The 20643-nt window shown below is 59.4% G+C and overlaps 1 protein-coding gene across 9 annotated transcripts; it reads right to left on the reverse strand.

Annotated features, from left to right (window-relative positions):
• Window positions 1-333: 333 nt before the first annotated feature.
• On the reverse strand, window positions 334-20593 carry ARHGEF1 (Rho guanine nucleotide exchange factor 1). Of its 9 annotated transcripts, none has more exons than XM_061388458.1 (31): window positions 20504-20593; window positions 18603-18755; window positions 15889-15931; window positions 15711-15794; window positions 14725-14838; window positions 12501-12599; window positions 12196-12238; window positions 11694-11940; window positions 11029-11058; window positions 10645-10744; window positions 10388-10484; window positions 10277-10306; window positions 9900-10037; window positions 8876-8981; window positions 7428-7595; window positions 7031-7176; window positions 5078-5224; window positions 4683-4765; window positions 4311-4436; window positions 4108-4222; window positions 3882-3982; window positions 3714-3791; window positions 3403-3478; window positions 3132-3299; window positions 2522-2609; window positions 2288-2374; window positions 1868-1935; window positions 1690-1776; window positions 1144-1307; window positions 961-1063; window positions 334-699 (listed from the first exon to the last, which is right to left on the reverse strand). In XM_061388458.1, the coding sequence occupies exons 2-30, from the start codon at window positions 18614-18616 to the stop codon at window positions 980-982; spliced, it is 2931 nt and encodes a 976-aa protein (XP_061244442.1). In that variant the 5' UTR covers window positions 18617-18755; window positions 20504-20593; the 3' UTR covers window positions 334-699; window positions 961-979. The 9 variants fall into 9 exon arrangements, with proteins under 9 accessions (XP_061244442.1, XP_061244443.1, XP_061244444.1 ...); XM_061388459.1 differs by lacking the exon at window positions 20504-20593 and adding an exon at window positions 19259-19552; XM_061388460.1 differs by lacking the exons at window positions 18603-18755; window positions 20504-20593 and adding an exon at window positions 19259-19552.
• Window positions 20594-20643: the final 50 nt, after the last annotated feature.

The following is a 20643-nucleotide window of genomic DNA, read 5'->3' on the forward strand; positions in this document are numbered from 1 at the left end:
CCCCAGCCCCCACCCAGGAGGGCCCCCTCTCCCCCCAACCCCCATCAGCCAACCCCAGAGATTTACTACAAAAATAAACGAACAGAAAGAAGTGTGAGATGCTGGATGCCCAGCATCGTCGTGGGTGACCAAGGGGGCTTGGGAGTGGGGGCCACGAGGGGTGTGTGTGTCGGGGGGCTGGCCCTGGGGAGTCAACATTAAGACACGGAATCTGATGAACGCAGAGGCAACGCAGTGGGACAGATGGAGGAAGCAATGCCAGACAGTCTTGGGGGGGAGCGGTTTCCAGACGCCATTCTGGGGCCCTTCCCCGCCCTCACACACTCAGACCTCTCCTTAGATAATATATATTAAAAAATAAACCTCCAATTCAGGATATAAAAACAGAGCAAAGGCACTTGAGGGGTGGGGGTTGGAGGGCCTGGCCACCCCCCCACCCAGGCAATACTGAGATGGCCCAGGAATGGGGGCCAGGTGGTGCCCCCCCGGAATGAAGCCCTGAGTCCCCCAAGCAGGAGGGAGAGAAGACTGAAGCCAGTGGGAGGTGGCGGGGGGGCAGTGATCCCATCTGGGCACCCCCAACTCCCCCAAGGCGTGGCCTGGGGCAGCCTGGCTCCCTCTCCTCAGGCCCCTGGGGTTGGAGACGCTGGGTAGTCAGGTCCTGCAGTGATGGGTGGCCCGCTCCTTCTTGCGAAACGCCTGGGGGCAGGGGAGAGGCAGGAGCAGAAGGGAGATGGGGGGAGAGATGGAGAGAGACGGATAGGGTGGAAGGGAGGGTGGGGAAGCAGCACAGAAGAGCCAGAGAAACAGAGATGAAGACAGGAGGCGGAATGGGGAGATGCAGAAAATCAAAGATGGAGGGAGAGAAATGGACGGGACTGTGCAGCTGTTAGCATCTGATGGGGCCACTCGGGCGCTTCCTCTTTGGCCTGTGCCCGGCTCCCCTGGTCCCTCACTCACCTGCCTGGGGCAGGGGGCCTCAGGTACAGCCAGACTGGGGGACGGTGTTCTCCCCAAGCTGGGACAGGAGGAGTCTCAGGCGGCAAAATTCCTCCTCCACCTCCTGGTTTTGGGGGATCATCAGTGAGAAGGGCTCCTCCACTTAGCCCCTTCCTCCCTGTTCCCACCCCCAGGCCACACCACCTCTAGCTGTTTAATGGTCTCCTCCAGGCTGAGCAGCTCCTCCCGAATTTCCTGGGGCTGCGTTGGGCTCAAGGGGCTGCCCCCTGGGACCCCATCCCCTTCGAGGGGAGGCCCTGCCCCGCTGTCTTCCTCCGAAGGCAACAGGAGCTGTTTCAGGGTCAGCACTGGACAGGGGTGAGGGGACAGAGTCAGAGGTGCGGGGGGTGAGGGCTGGGAGATGTAGCTGGGGATGGGTGTGGGCCTATGGTGGGAAGGAGCTTCTGGTTAGTCAGACCTGAGGAAGGGGCTGGGGTATGTGAGGAGGGGTGCAGGGGTGTGAAGCTGGGGCTGAGGGGGAGGGCACCCGGGGAGAGGCTGAACTGAAGGTCAGGAAGGGACAGGGGCTGCAGGAGGTGAAGGAACTTGGGGCCACCAAGGACGGTGGTGCAGCATGGGCTGTGCATGTGGTGGACTGGGTGGGCTTGCTTCCGGCACCTGAGCATAGGCAGGTGGGAAAGCAGTGTCGGGGCAGGCGGTGGCCGCCCTGCGCGGGTGGGGCTGAGCTACCTTTCTGAAGGGCCTTGGCGGCGAGCTGGCCCTCGAGGCCTTGTCTGCAGAAGGGCAGGAGGGAGTTGAAGAGTCTCTCCATCCGGCCTGGGTCAGGGAGCAGAGAGGGGGCTCAGATCCTGCCAGGCTTCCTGTGGAGCCCCCCACCCCCATTCACTGCCGCTCTATCAAGGCTCACCATCTGCCGGGGGCATCTCTCGGCTGCCATTGCCGTTTTCGGAGCTGCTAAGCAGGGGTTCACGAGTGCTGGGGGGAGCAAGTGCCGGGTGACCCCACTGCCCTGGCCCTGGTGGGCAGCAGGGGCAGGGAGACAGGGAGCTGGAGGTGGGGAAGGCAGGGAGGTCCGGAGATAGAGACAGAGGTCGAATTTGGGAGACAGGGAGACAGAGAGGCTTGGCCAGTGGAAGACAGAGAGGCCTGGATTGGAGACAGATGGGCCGTGGTGGGGTGGGTGTACATGTGCACACACCTTCACATGCATGCACACAGACACACACGTGCACATGCACGCACATGGAGACTGGGCTGGAGCTCGGGTTCTGGGGACACACGGGGAGGCTGCCCCTTGACCTCTAGTTCCCTCTCCTGGCCCCCTCACCTGCTGGGGCCGGGCCGGTGTTTGGGTCGGGAGGTGCGGGAGGGGACCTTCAGGCATCCAGCGGTCTCGGTGATCAGGGTACACCAGCTAAGGAGACAGGCCAGACCCCTGGGCTGTCAGAGCCCCCAAACCCTGGGCCAGGACATTCCTCCCCTCCCTGTCCCCAGAGGCCCTGGGGCCCGGGCCTCCTCCTCATCCTCCTCCACCCACTCCAGGAACCCAGGCCCTGCTCACATCCTCCGCTCAGACACCGTCTGCGCCACCAGCTCGTATATCTGGGCCTCCTGGTCCCAGGTAAAAATGACATAGAAGGCTTTGTGATCTGCAGGGGGAGGGAAAAGCGAGACTCAAAGCCAGGGTCACCCCAATGTGCCCCTGGGGAAGTCCCCCATGACCTTAGGGCTCCCAGGATTCAACTCACTCACTCTGTCACCCCTCCGGAGCCCTCCCTCATCTAATCAGGAAATAAGTCCCCTGTCTGCTCTACCTACAAGACTTGCAGGACCACTCCCACCATCATGGCCCCACCAGGTTTCAATTCCTGCTCCCTAAAGCTCCCAAGAGGCAATCAGGGCATTTTTTCAAAATACTGCTTAAAACTGGCAGCTCTTCTGTGCAAACACCTGGGGGCAGTTTCCCATTTAACTTAATAAAATCCACAAGCCAGCCTGGCACCCCGGCCGTGTCCTGTCCAGGGTCCCCCCTCCCAGCCTCAGCCTCAGGGCTGCCAGCCACCCACCTCCATCCCTCCCCCGCCCCCACCGCCCCTGGGCGCAGAGCATGCGCCCCTGCTCTTCGGAGGGTTCCTCCGCCATCCTGGGAACGGCCGTGCCCGGGGCCTCACCGGTGGCCACCTCGCGGGTCATGGCGGAGGTGAGCCGCAGCACTGGCCGCAGCATGGTCTTGCCATCGGGCGTGGGCGTCAGCGTCCGGCTGTGCGACTTAAGCAAGAACCGCTCGTCCTGGCGCTGAAGCAGCAGCAGCAGGTCATCCAGCAGCAGCACGTGGACCTCTGCGGGTTGGGGGGCAGGGCTCAGCACCCCCACCTGACACCCTGGCCCTGAGGCGCCCCCCCCCCCATCCCCGCCCTGCTCGCTGCCTGCCCTGGCGCTCACCCACAGCCTTGTCCTTCGTCACCCGCCACGTCAGTGGGCCCTCGTAGATCAACCTCTTCTTGGTGATGTCTAGGTTCTGGAGGCAGGAAGGAAGGGGTGATGGCCGGTGAAGACGATGGTGGGGTGGGAGAAGGTGGGGATGACCACAGGGGGTTGGTCAGGTCAGCTCATTCCCCGCTGGGAGATAAGGGGGGTGGGGTCAGAGCTGAGGGGCCCCTCTTGCTTCCTGGGTGAGCTATCAGGGAATGCTGAGCGTGGGCAGAGAGGAGGGGAGGGGAGCAGAGAGGAGGAGAGGGGAGCGGGGAGGGCACCTTGAACTCGCTCAGCATGGGGTCGTTGCTCTGCCGCAGGTGGGTCAAATCCAGACGCCTCTGATAATCTTTGAGCCGCTAGGGGCAGGGAAGGGAGGGTCACTGGCTTCCACGGACCCCTGCATACGCACACCCCACCGCCCTGGCCCAGGGCCCTGTCTGGCTCACCAGCAGGTCCTCCATGTCCCGCACGGCAAGGTTGACGTGTTGCAGAATTTCCCGGCAGCACTCGGCTGCCCGCTCCACTTTCTCCCGTTCCACCGGCTCTTCTGTGGGCAAAGGGGGAGACCGGGCTAGGGGTGAACCCCAACCCTGGAAGCTCCAGGTCCCAAGGCTAAGGCTGGAGGCCAGAAAGCCAGGGTCCGCCAGGACGGAGCGGGGCTGCTGTCTCTACCTGTGTTCTGCTCGATGCTCTGCAGAAGCAGTGGGTACTTGGTCAGACGCTGCATCTCGGTGGGGATCATGTCCTTCAGCTGCAGCCGGCGGCACCGGGGCCGGCTCTCGGCCTCCTGCAGGAACAGCAGCGCTGAGACACCAGGACGCCGGCCCCCCTCTCCGGGGACCTTGGGGCCCAGACCACCTCCCACCCCACCTCACCTGCACGAAGGTACAGAACCGGGGCTCCTTGCGCTGTTTGGCTTTGAGCTGCTCTAAGGCGAACGACTGGCGGCTACAGAAGCGGGAGGAGATTTTCTGGAACCACGAGCCCTCGGCACCATCGAACTACAGCGAGAGGCAGGCCAAGGAGGGTGTCTCAGGTGGGATGGAGGACATGGCTAGAGGCCCAGACCCCTGGGGCTTGGATGCGGGTAAGGTTGAGACCCTGGGCCTGGGTTCCAGGTCCCCAGCCAGGAGGAGGGGGCGGGGCGGGGCGGGGCGATGGAGTGGAGGGGCGGGGCAGTGGAGGGGGCGGGGCAGTGGAGGGGAGGGGAGGGGCAAGTAGGCGGTGCCTGGGCTGGGCTCTCTCACCCGGGCCAGCAGCACATCTCCGATCTCCTTGATGAGGTAGCCACTGTCCTGCCTCCGCTTCATCAGGGAATCAAGGAATAGGGCTGTAGGGAGCAGAGACGAAAGGCGGTGCTCCGTCAGGGTCCTCGAGATTGGATGCAGAGCTGGTCTGGTACTGGGGGGTGGGGGGTTGGACTGCAGGTGGATGTGTCGGATCCTTGGGGCCGGTGACCGCCCCCCGCCCCTGACTCCCTGCCCCATGCCTGTTGATGATGTGTCCCTAGGAGGTGAACTCTGGGCATCTGGGGTGTGGCCCTCCCCAGTGCTAGACCAGAGGCTGCCCGGGGTCAACAGCAAGGCAACGGAACAGAGAGCTGGCAGGTGGGACAATGGGAGGGCCACAGCCCCGCACTCACAATGCACCTCGATGAGCTCGTCCAGGCTGGGGAAGATGTTCTGGAGCTCCTCCTGGGAGTAGAAGCCCCCGTCCGCTATGGGCTGGTAGAAGACGTCGTGGAGCACGCGGAGCATGCGCACATGGGCAGCCTCCGTCACCAGGAGCTCTGCGGGGACAGTGGACAGAAGGAACAGTTGGGGTTGGCGAGCATGCAGACTCCGGGGGTGTAGGGGGGCCGTCTCAGAGGCAGGCTGGGGAGGGGATGGCACAAGGATGACTCTGGGTGGAGCATTCGCCCCTGAAGTAGCCTCTGAGAAGTCCTCCACGCCACTGCCTTTCTCCTACGGCGGCTGCAGCCAAGGGGACCAGTAGTCCCGGTTTGCCCCATACCATGGGTTTCCCAGGACATGAGGTTTTCAACGTTAACTAGGTCATGTGGGCATGCACGCTCAGTCACGTCTGACTCTCTGTGACCCCATGGACTGTAGCCCACAAGGCTCCTCCACCCATGGGATTTCCCAGGCAAGAATATTGGAGTAGGTTGCCATTTCCTCCTCCACGGGATTTTCCCAACCCAAGAATCGAACCCGTGTCTCCGGCATCTCCTGCACTGGCAGGCAGATTATTTACCAACTGCACCACCTGGGAAGTCCCCAAACCAGGACAGTCCCAGGCAAATTGGGGACAAGTTGGTCGCCTTACTGCATGCAGCTGCGTTTCAAGTCTAACCATCCAGCAAGTTTCTCAGGCTGTTTCTGGTACAATGACTCTGACAGGTTGATGGCCTGGGATCCAGGGGCCTCCGGGGGGTGCATGCCCGAGTTCCAGGGATCCCCAAAATCCCCAGAGACTAAATGCATGATTTTGTATGTTAAGTATGCATGTATTTCTGGTGAAAGAAACTGCCATGTTGTCCAACATGGTAGCCACTAGCCATGCCAATAACTCTAAACTTTGCTTAATTAAAATGAAATATAATGCACAATTCAGCTCTCAGTTGGGCTTTAGATGCTCAACAGCTGTTATGTGGCTGGTGGTTACCATGTTGGAAAGTACAGATATTTATTGCATGTTACCATCATTCCAGAAGGTTCTATCAGATGGCACTGGGAATGTTTTGATTATTACTCTCAGAAGGATCTGTGACCCAAAGGGCATCTATCCACTGCCTTAAAACTTCTGAATGAGAATCCTTCTCAACCATTAAATAATCTGTAAGTTAATTTCCAAATGAGCTTCCCAAAACACTCTACATCTGGCAAACCTCCCTCAACACAGACACAATTTGAAATCACAGGGAAGAATTAAGACAAAAATGGTATCTCTCAGCTCAGAAGCAAGCATTGCTAATAATATATTATCTTCCCAAACTTTTCTGGGTGGGAATCTTTTTCTCCCCTGAGTGCTTAAGATCATAGTCGTAACAGCAGTCACAGCTAAATGCTCTGACCCTGGACCCATCACTGTGCTGAATGCACGAATCATCTCATCTTCATCTCTGTGGGGCTTTTAAGAGAGGAGTTATCACTGCCCACGTTTCACAAACAAGGAGACAAAGGCTTATGCCTGAAATGCAACTTTTATAGACCGTTTCTGGCTGTTCACGTCAACACTGTCCCGCACTATAAAAAATTATTTAGAGAGGATTTCCCTGGTGGCCCAGTGGTTAGGATTCTGTGCTTCCACTGCAGGGAGAGAGTGTGGGTTCAATCCCTGGTCAGGGAACTAAGATCCCAATGCCGTGCAGCATGGTCAAAACAAAATCATTCCTTGGAAATGTCACTTCCAGCAGCTGCCTTCCCATTCGTTCCCTGAGATGTTCCAATTTAGCTAACAAACGGCCCTCTGAGGGAACTGGGCGGCCTTCAAGCTCTGGTGTAAGCAACACCTAGATGGCCATCCCCCTGCATCTGTCTTTGCCAGAGGTGGGCTGTGTCCTCGGCCACAGTGGGCTGAAGGGGGTGGCACTCACCGCTGATGACCTCCTGCCGCTTCACCTGGCTCTTGGGCAGGCTGTGCAGAATGTCCTGGGGGACAAGCTCTCGCCAGCCAGGCGGCTCCTCTGGTTCCAGCTCCAGTCCTGAGCGGCCCGGCTCTCCCTCATCTCCAGGCTCCGGGCTGTGGGACAGAGGCCTCGTCAGGTCCCCGGCTCAGGGCATCCCAGGAAAGAGCCTTTGACTCCTTCCACGCCCATCCCCTAGGGTGGCCCAAGCTGCGGACCAGCCCCCAGATCTCTGGAAAGCAGCCACTCACCCCTCTCCTGTGACCACTGGAGGCCCACAGTGACCTCAGTATCTGATATCCCCCACCCCAGCCTCCCTGACTCTCCAGGCTGCCTTGGTGGATGGAAGGGGGGGGCAGTGACGTACGTGGCTCGTCGGGTAGGGCCAAGCACGGCCGTGGCGGAGCTGGGGTCCATGTCCACGTCGCTCCGGGAGCGGCCCCCACCCCGGCCCTTAGCCCCGAGGCTACCCCGGGAAGGCCGGCGGCGGTCACTCACCCGCAGGCTCTCTGAGCGCCCCAGACGCCCTGACAGCCTGGACCCCGAGGCCAAGGACAGAGTCAGGCCCGGACAGATACAGGGAGAGACCAGGACAGGGAGAGACAGGGAGAGACCAGCACAGGGAGAGACCAGCACGGGGAGAGACAGGGAGAGACCAGGACAGGGAGAGACAGGGGGAGACCAGGACAGGGGGAGACGGGGGAGACCAGGACAGGGGGAGACAGGGGGAGACCAGGACAGGGAGAGATGGGGGGAGACCAGGACAGGGAGAGACGGGGGGAGACCAGCACAGGGGGAGACGGGGAGAGACCAGGACAGGGGGAGACGGAGGGGAGACCAGCACAGGGATCAAACATGCAACAGAAGAGAGGAGAGAGTCAGAAGGACCAGTGTAACTTTGGGGTGCAGGGGCAGTGGGGGGTGGTCAGAAGGGATACTGAAACTGGCCGGGGAGGGTCAGGGACAGGGAACCCAGTAGGGAGCGAAGGACTGCCCCCTCCCTTCCCTGAGGCAGGGGGATGGGGGGCAGAGCCAGGAGGCGAGGCGGGGAGGGGGGTTTCAATACTTAGCTCTTCGGCTGGGAGGGTGGTGTCCCCACCCACCCCTCACAGGGGTGTAGGGGAAGGGGTGGCCCCTGGGGGGAGGGGAGGGGCTGGGAGAAATGGGGGAGGGGCTAGCCCTCCCCCTACCCAGGGCCCAGGCACCCACCTCTTCCACTTTCTGGGGAGAGAGGGGGACAGGGTCAGAGGTGGACCCAGAGGGAACCCAACTCACCTCCCCCACCCACCACAGGGTCCCCAAAGCAGCGGCACGAGGACTGGCAGGGGGCAGAGCCTGCCCCCCAACTGTGAGGGGGACAGGGCCCCCGGGCATGGAGCACAGAGGGCTGGGGGGAGGGAGGGAGGGGGCGCTGGAAGGCAGGAGCAAGGAGGCTGGGCTGGAGGCTTAAGAATGAGTGGGGGGGATGGATGGAAGATGGGGTGGTGGTAGGGGCAGAGGGAGAGGGGCCAGGAAGAGCTGAGAGGGGGTAAAGTGGAAGACGAGGAAGGAGGAGGAAAGGAGAGAAAGAGGGAGCAAGGGGAGAGGAGAAAAAAAAGTCAGTGAAAAAGGAAGGAGAAGAAGAAGGGAAGGAGAAAGGGAGGAAGAAGGAATGGAGGGAGAGATGAGGAAAGACAGAGAGGAGGCAGAAGGGAGGGGAGGCAAAGAGGCAGGAGCAGGGCATAGTGGAGTCGGCTCGCTGGGGACGGGCAGGCCAAGTGGCAGCACAACCCCCAACACGCGCCCCCCACCCATAACACGCCCAGCTCCGGGCACCTTTCTGTGTCGGCAGCCTCCTCCGTGCTCTCCAGCGGCGCTGGGGCGTCCAGGCTGGCTGGGCCCTGTGGGGGCGGGTCCCCCACCTCCAGGAGGGCGTCAACACCTGTGGGGACAATGTTGAGAGGGGAAGCAAGGCTGTCTGGAAGGCCCCTGTGGTGGTGAGACCCACACCCCACTACACCCTGGGGGCCTCCACTCCTTGAGCCATCCACTGCCTGGCCGGCACCACGTGGCTGCTCTGTATTTTAGTGGGGGACAGACGGATGGAAGCTGGTAAAGAATCTGCCCGCAGTGCGGGAGACCTGGAATCGATCCCTGGGCTGGGAAGACCCCCTGGAGAAGGGAAAGGCTATCCATTCCAGTATTCTGGCCTGGAGAATTCCCTGGACCGTATAGTCCATGGGGTCGCAAAGAGTCGGACACGACTGAGTGACTAAGCACATACACAGACAGATGGAAAGAGCTCTGAAAACATGGCGGCCAGGGCCCAGTGGGTGAAGATGTCGCAAAACTGGGGTGCTAGTCTCCCACTTGGAGAGGAGACTGGATGCCTCCACATTCATTCATTCTCCCTACACTCCACTGGGACTTGTGGGAAGAGAATGTATCCCATTTAGAGGGGAGGAGGCTGAGGTTCAGAGAGAGGAAGGCTTCTAAAATCTGACACAAGTAAATTGCAGAACCAGGATTTGAACCCAGGCCCTGGCCAAGTGGCTGTCTGGGGGGAGGTCACACAAGGAGTGGGAGACATTTCCAAGGAGCAGCCAGGTTCACCATCTAAGGGGGCTGGTCGGCCATGGACTTAGAAAGGGTTCTGGGAGTTGAAACCATGGGGGTTGGTGGGAAATGTAGTCCAAGGAGGTGGGGAAATCCATCACCAGGACAGAGGTCAGAGCTTAGGAGGAAAGCCGTGGAAAGGGTAAACCAGGGGAAGGAAGTGGTTATCAGTAACACTGGTGACAAGGAGCAGGGAGGGCGGAGGACCAAGGGGCTGTTTTGCTGTGGGGTCCAGGAAACTCACCTGGCTCCCGGTCAGGGCTGTCCCCAGACAGAAGGTGTGGAGAAACTCCGGGGGTGTCCTGCCCAGGGCCTCCGAGATTCCGGTCCCGGGAAGGCGCCCCCTGACCTCCCTTACGTTCTGTAAGGCCCGGCTTCTCAGCTGGAGACGTATCAAGGGAGAAAATGGAGTATGAGAGTCAAGCGACTCAAATCCACAAGGGCCGGGGGATCTAAGAGGCTGCTGTGCTCAGTCCTCCCTGTCGCCCAGGAGACCCCTCCTCCACCCTCGGACTCAGGAGTCCCAGCCCCTTGCCTCTCCTCCCCTCAGACCTTGTGGGTCCCCCCACCTCCCCTCTTAGGTCACCAGGATGGATGATGCTCTAGGTTTAGGACCATTACCATCAACTTCGACCTTCGGGTGTCGAAAATCTGGGGGTGAAACGAGAGATGGGATCGTGAGGTGGGGGCAACACAGGGAAGTCAGGGCAGGGCCAAGGCCGGGCACCTCACCCTGGGGCTCTCCCCGGTTCCAGCGGGCGGCATCCAGGAAGCTGCTCAGGCCTTTCTTGGTCTTGGTCGGTTCATCTGACCGCCGGTTCCCTATCATCTGGGGAAGGAGTCGGGGGAGGGGGAGCTGGGCATTTCTGGACCAATGTTGACAGAGGGCTCAAACCTCAGGGGCGCAGAGGCTTCCGGGGGCGAGTGGTGGGGAAGGCCCTCTCTGGGGAGGAGAAGGCCAGGTTTGGGGGAAGCACTCAGGGAAGCACCTTTTTCCGAAAGAAGTTCCTCCCGGACTTCTTGTCCCCACTCTTGGTCCGCACCCCAAGGTGCCGCATGTACATGCTGATGGCGTTGACCACGGCGGCGCTGTGGGGAGGGGACGGTGACGGGGAGGGGACGGTGAGGGCGCACGGACTGACGTGCAGGCTCCCAAGGACGCAGGGACCCCACTGCCCCTACAGCTTCCCCTCCGCCAGCTTCCCACCCCCGCCCCACAACATTTCCTGCTGGGCATCTGAGCAAAGGGAGAGAGAGGAGGTTCTAGGGAACAGGGCCAGGCGTGCAGCTCAACGCCCAGGCCCCCAGGTAGACCCCCCCTTCCCTGGGGCCCATGACACCAAACTCCCCACTGCCCTCTTTGCTTCCATCACCTCTTCTCCTCATCGTTAGAGATGGTGTGCCTGTAAGAAGAAAGAAGTCTGTGACCAATGTGCTAAGCCTGGGGCGCAGCACAACAGGTCACTGTCCCCTTCAAAGAGGGGATGGCGGGGGGCACTCTGCCGAAGCATCTGGGATAGACAACTGCTGGAGGAGAGACCCTCACTCGGGGTGGAGGGAGTTGCAAGGGCAGGACCCAAAGCACAGGCCTGAATGCAAGACCACGGACGGGACCTGGGAACTGGGAGGGAACCCCAAGCTGGGAAGGGAAGATGCAAAACCAGATGGGTGAAAATTCGAAGGCTTCCCAGGTGGCACCAGTGGTAAAGAACCTGCCTGGCAATGCAGATAGATGTTAAGAGACACAGGTTTGATCCCTGGGTTAGGAAGAGCCCCTGGAGGAGGGCATGGCAACCCACTCCAGTATTTTTGCCTGGAGAATCCCATGGACAAGAGAAGCCTGACGGACTACAGTCCATGGGGTCGCAAAGAACTGGACATGACTGAAGTGTGTACACAAGGGCCCCAGAAGTCAGAAGAGGAAACCAAATGCATGGAAATGACCCCTGAAGCTGAAGAGGGAGTCCAGAAGCAGATGGGACGAGGATGGGATAGCAGAGGGTGCCCCCTGGGCTAAGGAGAGACCTGCCCCACTCACTGCATCTCCTCCAGGTGGGTCAGTTGCCGCTCAGCCAGGTGCCGCTCCCGGGCCTCGTAGCTGGCACGGTCCCGCGCCACCCAGGCCCCCAGCTGGACCAGCTCCTGCTCCCAGGGTGTCATGCCCATGAGCTTCTTGGAGCGGAAGTCCTCCAGCTGCCGGACCACGGCTACCTGCTGGCTCTGCACCACCTCCTGCATGAACTGCCGCTGGAGATCCTCAGGAAAGAGGTCAGCCCGCGTGCGGTCTGCGGGGACAACAGGGCCCGGGCTGGGGGCCAGTTCCCTGGGCCGTGAGTCCACCCCTATCCCTGCCCACCCTTGGACTCTGACAGCCATGCTTCCTTGGGCTGGGGTGGCCATGAGACAGGAAGGCATCTCTGCTGTCCAAGGACCATGGTGAGAGCGTGGCCTCCCACCCCGGGGGGGGGGGGGGAGGGGGCGGTTCCTGGTCCCTGCTAGAGACCTCTCCCTCACCCCAAAGTCCCCTTTTGTCTTCTTACCAAGTTCAAAGGCCACGGCAGGAGGGACCATCACTCGTAGAATCTGCTCAGGAGAGAGAATGGAGTGAAGGGGAGGACGCAGCGGTAAAGGGGCTGCCATGATGGGATGAAGGGATGGTAGCCCAGGCAGCAGGTGGGAATGATGCTCTGACAGGAGGAGCAGTAGATGGAGAGCCAGGCTGGCACGAGGTCTCCCACCAGGCGGGCCAGGCCTCCCTTCACGCTGCCTTCAGCAGGGTGGAGGTTGGGAGGAGTAGGGTGGCTGCCCAGGGGGTTGGGGATGGGGCCCCCTCGGTGTCTCTCACCGAGTGCTTATCCAGGAAGCTGTGGTAGAAGTCGATGAAGGCTTTCTTGAACTCCTTGGGGCCCAGGGAGCCCAGCATGTCCGCATGCAGGCAGCAGAGCTGGGGGACACAGAGCGTGATCCATCCTCTTCCCGCCCCACCCAAACTGCACTGCCCCTTGGAAAGCCTCGGGATGCAAACCCTCTGGGAAGTGCTCCCTGATGTCCCCCATCCCCACACCTGACTCCCTCTCAGCTGCCTGGGGCCACTGCACCATTCCCTTAATTTTCTCTCCTGTGAAATGGTTCTTTGGTCTGTCTTCTCTCTGCTGCTGCTGTTAACAACAGCTGCTGTTACACTGCCCCCAGCTATACTAAGAGGGCTCAGTGCATCCCGACACTGTCCAAACCCTCTACCTGCATTAATCTGTTCAACCATGGGGAGGACCATCATTATCCCGTGTTGCAAATGAGAAAACAGTTAGTAAGTGACAAAGTTGGGATTGGATTTCTGGCAGTCTGTCTCTGCAACTCTCCATTGCAAAGCAATACTGTTACTCAAGGGCATGTGTGTGTGTGTGTGTGTGTGGCAGCCAGGAGGTTCTGATTCATCGGTGTCTCCAGGCCTAGCGCACAGCGGGGCTAATCACATAAACAGAAGGACGAGTGACGCTCGCTCACTCATTCATTCGTCAAGCATTCCCTGAGGTTGCCTGTGGAGGAGCCCTCTGCTGGGTGACACTGGCAATGTTGTGGGGCCTCCAACCTGTCCTGGCTCCTGGCAGACTCTCATCAGGTAAGGGACATGGTCTCAGTCGGCTAAGAACTCGCCCCAGTAATCTATGCCTGCCCCCTCCCCACCCCCCCAAAAAATAAAAACTCCATCTGAGGCTGACAGGAAGCAGCCCAGGTGACCACAACCATCTCCCGGCCGCTCCACCAGTCAATGAGGTGAGAGAACAACATGAGGACAAATCTCAAAATGCCAAAGGCCATCTGGGTCACGTTAGTCACACCCCTGGCCCTGGCGAGGCCTCAGTTTCCACATCTGGAAAGGGACACAGCAACCAGCACAATCCCTGGGCTAAGTTCCAGGAGCTCAAGTTCCAGAAACACTCAGGCTCAGCAGGGCGACTCCTCTGCCCAGAGGGCCAGTGCCTCAGGCATTAGGGGAGGCTGGGTGGGGGGAGCACTTTTCTGGCAATTTCCTGATTTCCTGTTTCTGAAACTTTGGTGTCAGTCAATACAGCCTTCTCCCTGCCACCCCCAGGCATCCCTTTCTGCTACTTCCATCAGTCTCCTTGTTTTCTGGAGGGGGCTTCCCTGGTGGTTCCAGATGGTGAAGAATCTGCCTGTTTTGTGAGAGACCTGTGTTTGATCCCTGGGTTGGGAAGATCCCCTGGAGAAGGGAATGGCTATCCATGCCAGTATTCTTGCCTAGAGAATTCCACAGATAGAGGAGCCTAGTGGGCTATAGTCTATGGGGTCGCAGAGTCAGACACGACTGAGCAACCAACACTATGACCCACGTCCAGTACAGAGCAGTGCTCTGGTCTAAGCCCAACTCCCGGCTTATGCTGGGCTGTGTGGGGTCCTCATGGGACAGGACCCCAATCCACAGAGCCTTCTCCAGCCAGCACTGGGCCTTCTTCCTCCCTAAGCCACCTGCTGGGTTCTCTAGACTCTGCAGGCATCTCCCAGAGAGTACGGCTCTGCATCCACAGCTCCCCAGTATTTTCTGCCTGATACAGGTTTTCTGTCGCGTCCATTATGTCCTCTGTGCCTCGTGGGCTGCTTGTAGCAGTCGCCTAGTTTCTGGACCACGGCCTGCTGTGCTGCCTAGGCCCGAAAAGGCTACTGGCTTTCTCCCAACCACCAGCCCTGAAGCACTGACTGGAGGCACCTGCAGAGCACTTAAGATTCTGGGGCTAAGGGCGCTGTCACTGACGGGTGATGCTGCCATGGGCATGGGACAGCAGCCGGGGCATGGTTTTTCTCCAGGTTGCTGGATTCTGTGTTGCTCTGCGAAACTGCACCCTGCTCTGCTCAGAAATTTACACTGGCAGCTGCAACCTTGTCTGGGCCCCATGGCTGGCTTCCTGGCTCTCAAGCTATGTGCTCTGGGTCTCTTTCCCAGACCCTCCTGACATCCTCACGGGCCTAAAGCACTGAACACTGCGGCAGGTCCCAGCCCCGCCCCGTGCCTCCCCGGCCCCACCCCCGTGCCTCCCCGGCCCCGCCCTCACCAGGGGTCCCGGCTCAAACTGCATGGCCACGTGCTGCAGGAGGGCCATGAGGTGGGCCGGGCGCCGCTTCACCTGATCCAGGTTCTGGAACTGGTTGTTTTGTTCCTCGGGGTTCTGAGGGGCAGGGATGGGAGTGAGACAGAGGGGGGCATAGGAGGGGCTTGGGGCTTGATCCCCGCCCCTCTTCCCCAGCAATTCCCCCAAAGGATCCAAGCTGGGAGGTGGGGGTGCTGATGATGCCACTGCTGGGATGGTGGCCAGTCAGGGGGTGGGGAGGATGGATGAGACTTCATGTTCTAACGGTGGGTGGTGAGGAGAGAAATCAGGAGAGATGGAACGAGGATCTGAGCTGTCATTACGGGGAGTGGGCAGCGATAAAAACTGCGATCAGAGTAAACCGGCTGACAGCTTGTGCTGTAATATCAAAAGGAGGCACTGAGGATGGGGTGAGGGGATGAGGAAGGAGGTATTAGGAAGATGAAAGAGATATGGGGGCTTCCCTGGTGGTCCAGTGGTTAAGAATCTGCCTTGCAGTGCAAGGGATGCCAGTTCGATCCCTGGTCTGGGAGGACCCCACATGCTGCAGAGCAATTAAGCCCGGGCGCCTCAACTACTGAGCCCACGTGCAGCAACTACTGAAGCCCTCAAGCGCCTAGAGCCTGTGCTCTGCAACAGGAGAGAAGCCACCGCAGTTGAGAAGCCCACGCACCACAACAAAGAGAAGACCCCCCCATCCCCGCCCTGCGTCCCCGCTCGCCACAACTAGAGAAGGCCCGAGCTCAGCAATGAAGACCCAGCACAACCAAAAAATAAACTAAATACATCTTTAAAAAAGAGAGAGAGATGGGTAGAGACAGAAGGCCGAATGACAGCATCAGAGGATGGAGAACAGGGTGTAAGCCGGTGCGGACGCTGGGCATGGGGCTTGAGGGCTGGGGCCCCGGGGAGCCTGAGACAGAGGCTTTTCCAGCCCGCCTCCCTCTCACCGTCTTCAACTCAATCTCAAAATCCTCGTCCTCTGCCCCAATGATGCTGACGGGCGCCAGGCCGGGTCGGGGGGGCCCCGGGGCCTGTGGAAGGGGAGGGATGGCTTCAGCCCGCATTGCTCCCCTCCGCACAGCGCCCCCCACCCAACTCCCTCACCCCTCGGCCCTCTCCACTCACCGCCCCTCGGGCGACGTCTTCTGCCTCCATGGGCACTGCCGGGCTGGGGGAAGAGGAGGGGCCGCGGTTAGAGGGGAGGGAGGCGGGGAGAGCAGGGCGGTTACTCACAGATTCCTGGCCCAGGTGCGAAGGTGAGTAAACAGCCTCCTCTCCCCCCCATCCCGGCCTCCACAGCTCAATGGGGCCTCTGTGTGGCGACAAAGAGCCCTTCAGAGGCCAGCCAGGGCGGGGAGCCCGAGGACAGGGAGCCGCGTGTTGGGGGCAGCTGGAGGCCAGGAGCCTGGGTCCATGAGAGAGCTGTGGCCCAAGAGCCTGCGATTTGGAGTCCCCTGATGAAGGAAGGGCCTGGGGGCTCTTGGATCTAAGTAAGGGAGGAGGGGTTGGGGAGTTGGGTCCTAGGCGGGCAGGGCTTGCAGGCCAACAGAGTTGGAAAAGTTAGAGGGGAGCTGGGACGGAGATAACTGGGGTGTGGGGGCTTGCCTCTGACCTGCCACAGGCCTGGGGCAGGATGTTGCCTCTGAACCCACTAGCCCCACTTCCTGTGACAGGAAATCACAATAGCAAATCCCCCAACCCCCAGCTCTCTCCACAGAAGAAAACAAAACTGCGAACCCTCCTCCTTCAGGGACCAAGAGGCCTTGAAGCCACTTCTCTCCCTCGGGGCCCTGGCATCTTTCCGGCTCCCATCCCAGAAAGTAAGGAACGGCCGTCAGATAGCTCATCCCCCCAGGTGCCTCTGTCTCCCTCACCCCACACCCACCTGTCCCGTCTGTCTGTCTGCCAGCTTGCCTCTCCCCAGCTGCTGCTCCCTGGCTGTCTCTCCCTTGAGTCTGCCTCCTGTCTTTTGCCTCTTTCCTCCCTGATTCTTCATTTTTGCTCTCCCTTCCTTCAGACCCGGCTCATTTTTTCCCACCAGCTCTGCCTCCCCTCCCCCCACATCCGCCGAGGCCCCACCCTATCTTCTCTTGCTCCCCGTCTCCCCTCCTCGCTCTTCGCAGCCTCTGTCTCCCCATGTCTGGTTCCTGCAGCCACTGTCCCCGCACCTGTCCGTGTCGCTCGCTGTCTCGCCTCTCTCTCCCATCTCTCGCTGTCTCTCCCATCTTGTCTCCCTTAGAATCTCCACTTCTCCCTGTGTCTTCCCTCCGACATCGTCGGTGTTCTTAATTAGTCTGACTAATGCCACTTGAGCCCGTGTGTCAGGCAGGAAGGAGCTGTGGAAACGGGTGGGGTGTACCACAGTGGGGGGGGGTGGGTTCTCCCCACAGCCCAAAGCTATTTATAACCCTCGTCGCCTGGTCGCCTGTGTCCCATCCTTCTCCTCTTCCACTGGCCTCCTCCCTAGCACTCAATAAATGGCAGCCGGCCTTTTGACTCTGATCATTAAACAATAATGCCTTCTGGAGTGTCCAAGTGCCATCCTATGGGTTCACCCAAGCTGGCCTCATTTTGATTCTTTTCCATAAAGTGTGTTTGTCCAACATCCAAGCTTGGGTGACTTCAGATCTGAGCATTGTTAAATGTTCACATAAATAAAGTTGCAAACCAAGGCAGAAGAATAGTAGTAATTATTTATTATGAGAGCTGAACTTACACTGCACTTACAGTGTGCTAGGCGCTGCTCTAAGTGCTTCTCACAGAGTAACTCACTGAAGCCTCATAACCACAAGCAGCCCCATGCTATTATTACTCCCATCCGAGACAGAAAACCTTCACCAGGCCACCAGCTGCAGCTTCTGGGCTGGAAGGCATGACCATGGACACGGAGGGTCCACGCTCATCCCACTCCGGGGTGGGTGGAAAAAGTTCGACAGAGGCAGGGGTGATTCCAAAAGGGCCAAGGCAAGGACAAAGGTTTATCTGAGCAAATGCTTAGGTGCCAGGCAGGCCTCGGAACATGCACTTGATAAGTATTACTGCCTTCATTCCTCATCACCACAATAGGAAATAATAGCTAACGCATAATGTGCACTAAGTGCCATGAAGTACAGTATTAGTGCTTGACAGGTATAAACTCAATCCTTTCAGTGACCCTGAGCAGTTGTCTTATTACTGCTATTCCCATTTTACAGAGGAGGAAACTGAGGCACAGCTTATAAGAGGCAGTGCCAGGATTCTGACCCAGGCAGGCTGGCTCCAGAGTTTATGCATTTAACTCCCAGAATGTGCTGCTTTGAGAGCATGGGGAATCCACATGCCTACCTTAGGAAACTGCAATCTCAATCAAAGCTGAGACACAGCAGTTCTCCCTATGGTGTCCGGGTACATGGACACTGTGGCCTGGGCAGGAGTTTAGACTGGACTCAGCTACTCCACAGAGGCCTGGGCTCAGAGAGGATTGGGGAGGAGGGTGGCTCCTTAAAAGATGGGTCATGAAGGAGTCCTGCAAAGTTAGAGAGTGATAGGTGGAAGCGGTCAGATGGATCTAAAGGCAAATGACAAGGCCTGCGGTGCAGCAGGAGGGTGCTGTGTTTATGGGGCTGTAGAGATGAGGGCAGGGTGACAAGGTCCTTAACGATGGGGGTCCGAGAACAAAGTGGGCATGCGCAAGGACTACATGGGCACCTGGGTATTATGCAGGGCTCGGTGTCTACAACAGGCTTTCCTGGTGGCTTAGATCACAAAGAATCTGCCGGCAACGCGGGAGACCGGGTTCAATCCCTGGGTCAGGAAGATCCCCTGGAGAAGGGAATAGCTACCCACTCCAGTATTCTTGCCTGGAGAATTCCATGGACAGAGAAGTCTGGCGGGCTGTACAGTCCACGGGGTCGAAAAGAGTCGAACACGACTGAGTGACTCACAGTTCAGGGACTCTAAGATATTGAGTGGATGACCCTGGTCTCCAAGAACCTCTGGGAGCCTTAAAGAAACTAAAACACAGAGTAGTCAAGGTTAGTCCTTGGAATGCCTAAGGCCCCGGATTCTGTTTGACACATGGTGGTCTACAAGGATCCCTGGCCACAGGATCGTAAGTCACACAGGATCGTTAAGTCCATAAGGGAAAGAAGCCAGTGTGTGGGACCTCTGGAGATTTAAAAGGGGTACAGAATTCTATGGGGAGGTTGGTGGTCCCCGAGACCCACGGTCCATAGGGCCCCGGATTCTAGCAGATGCTATTGATGTATCGAAACCCCCCTTCTGTAAGGAGCTGCACATCCACGCGGGGTCATCAGGACCCCTTAGAGGGTCTGTAGGACCTAGTGATCTACATGGAACGTGGCAGGTCTACACAAGCCCCAAATCGTATGTAGGACGTGGCGGGTGTACACGGGCCCTAAATCCTACACGGGACTTGGCAGCGTGCATGGTCAGGGTTGCTGGGGAGGACGTGCGGAGTCAGGGTCTGACGCCCGCCGGGGGCCGCGTCCCTCACCTGCTCCAGGTCGGAGGCGAAGCACCGCAGCAGCCAGAACCGAAGCCTCCGCGCGCCGGCTCGGGCTCCCCCACCCCCGACTCGGAGTCGCTCTAGCCAGCCCGGAGTAGGCCTTTGCGTCCAGCTCCACTCCTCCTGCCAGCCGTTCTAGCCCGCTCCTGCCGGGCTCCAGCCCAGAAAACTCTACTCCTCTTTGCCGGCCGCTCTAGCTCTCCGCTGAGCCACGCAGGCCAGATAGGGCCGCTCTGGCCTGTCTAGGAGGGCTGGCGTTTCCGTATATCGACTGCCCCCGTCAGTCTCCTGGACCCCGCCCCCTGCCCCCCGCCCCCCGGCTGGAGGCGGGGATAGTTCCAGCCCCCAGATCAGTGTTGGTTCAATCCGAGATCACGTAGTCGCCCCGACCCCTAGTCGACCCCCCCCAGACTGGGGTCCCCGTCCTATCTCGCCGCCCCAACGTGGGACCGTTTGAATTCCCAACGCCTATACATTAATTCTCCCTGCAGTGCCCCCGCCCCAGACATCCCCGCACACTTTCTGCTGGGGCTGCAAAACAAAATCCTGGATTTTGCAAACAAAATCCTGCAAAACAAAATCCTTTCATCTAACATGCGGAAAAAGTAAATACCTCTCTCCGGGCCTCAGTCTTCCCATCTGTACAATGGGGAACGATCTCCAGTTTTTGTCCCCTACAACCTATTTCCCAGGGTATAATTCCTGACCCAACCCAGAAAAAGACCTTTCCAAAAAATGCTTTCAAACGCGTTCTGCAACTTTCAGCTTCAAGACAGCCTATGGCCTATTGCCACTTTTCCTTTTGAGTGGCTCTCAAGTATGCAGGCTTGGAGGACGGCGCTTGGCTGAAAGCACCTGCGAGTTCAAATCTCAACTCCACTCAGTCTCACGATGTGCGTGCCCTGGGACGAGTTGGTTTTACTCCCTGGGTCTCAGTTTCCCCACCCGTGCAATGGGAGTGATCATCCATCCTCCGCCGGACGGTTGGGAAGCTTTGACCCCGGGCTTGCAGCCCTCATCTCACCTCCCGGGCCCTCAGCAAGTATTACTTCTCCTCTCTTTGTCCCCTTTGACAGATGGAAAAACTGAGGCCCAGGGATGGGCGGCTGCTGGCTCAGCCGGGCCGGTAGGAGGCCCCTCCAAGGCCAGCAGCGCCCAGCCCCCTCCCTCCTCCTCCCCACTTCCCCTAGCAGCCGAGGGGAGGGAGGCCGGGCGGGGCCAGGGACGGTGTACCTGGTGTCCGCGCGGGGTGGTGACCGGCGGGGCGCCCGAGGTCGGGCTCGGCGATCCCGGGCCCGGTGTCCCGGCTCCCGCTTCCTGGCTCTGGCGGGGCAGGAAGTTGGGGCGTTTTTCCGGAGGCCCCAGCCCCGCCG

Source organism: Bos javanicus, chromosome 18 (genome assembly GCF_032452875.1).
Source record: "Bos javanicus breed banteng chromosome 18, ARS-OSU_banteng_1.0, whole genome shotgun sequence".
Classification (NCBI taxonomy): domain Eukaryota; kingdom Metazoa; phylum Chordata; class Mammalia; order Artiodactyla; family Bovidae; genus Bos; species Bos javanicus.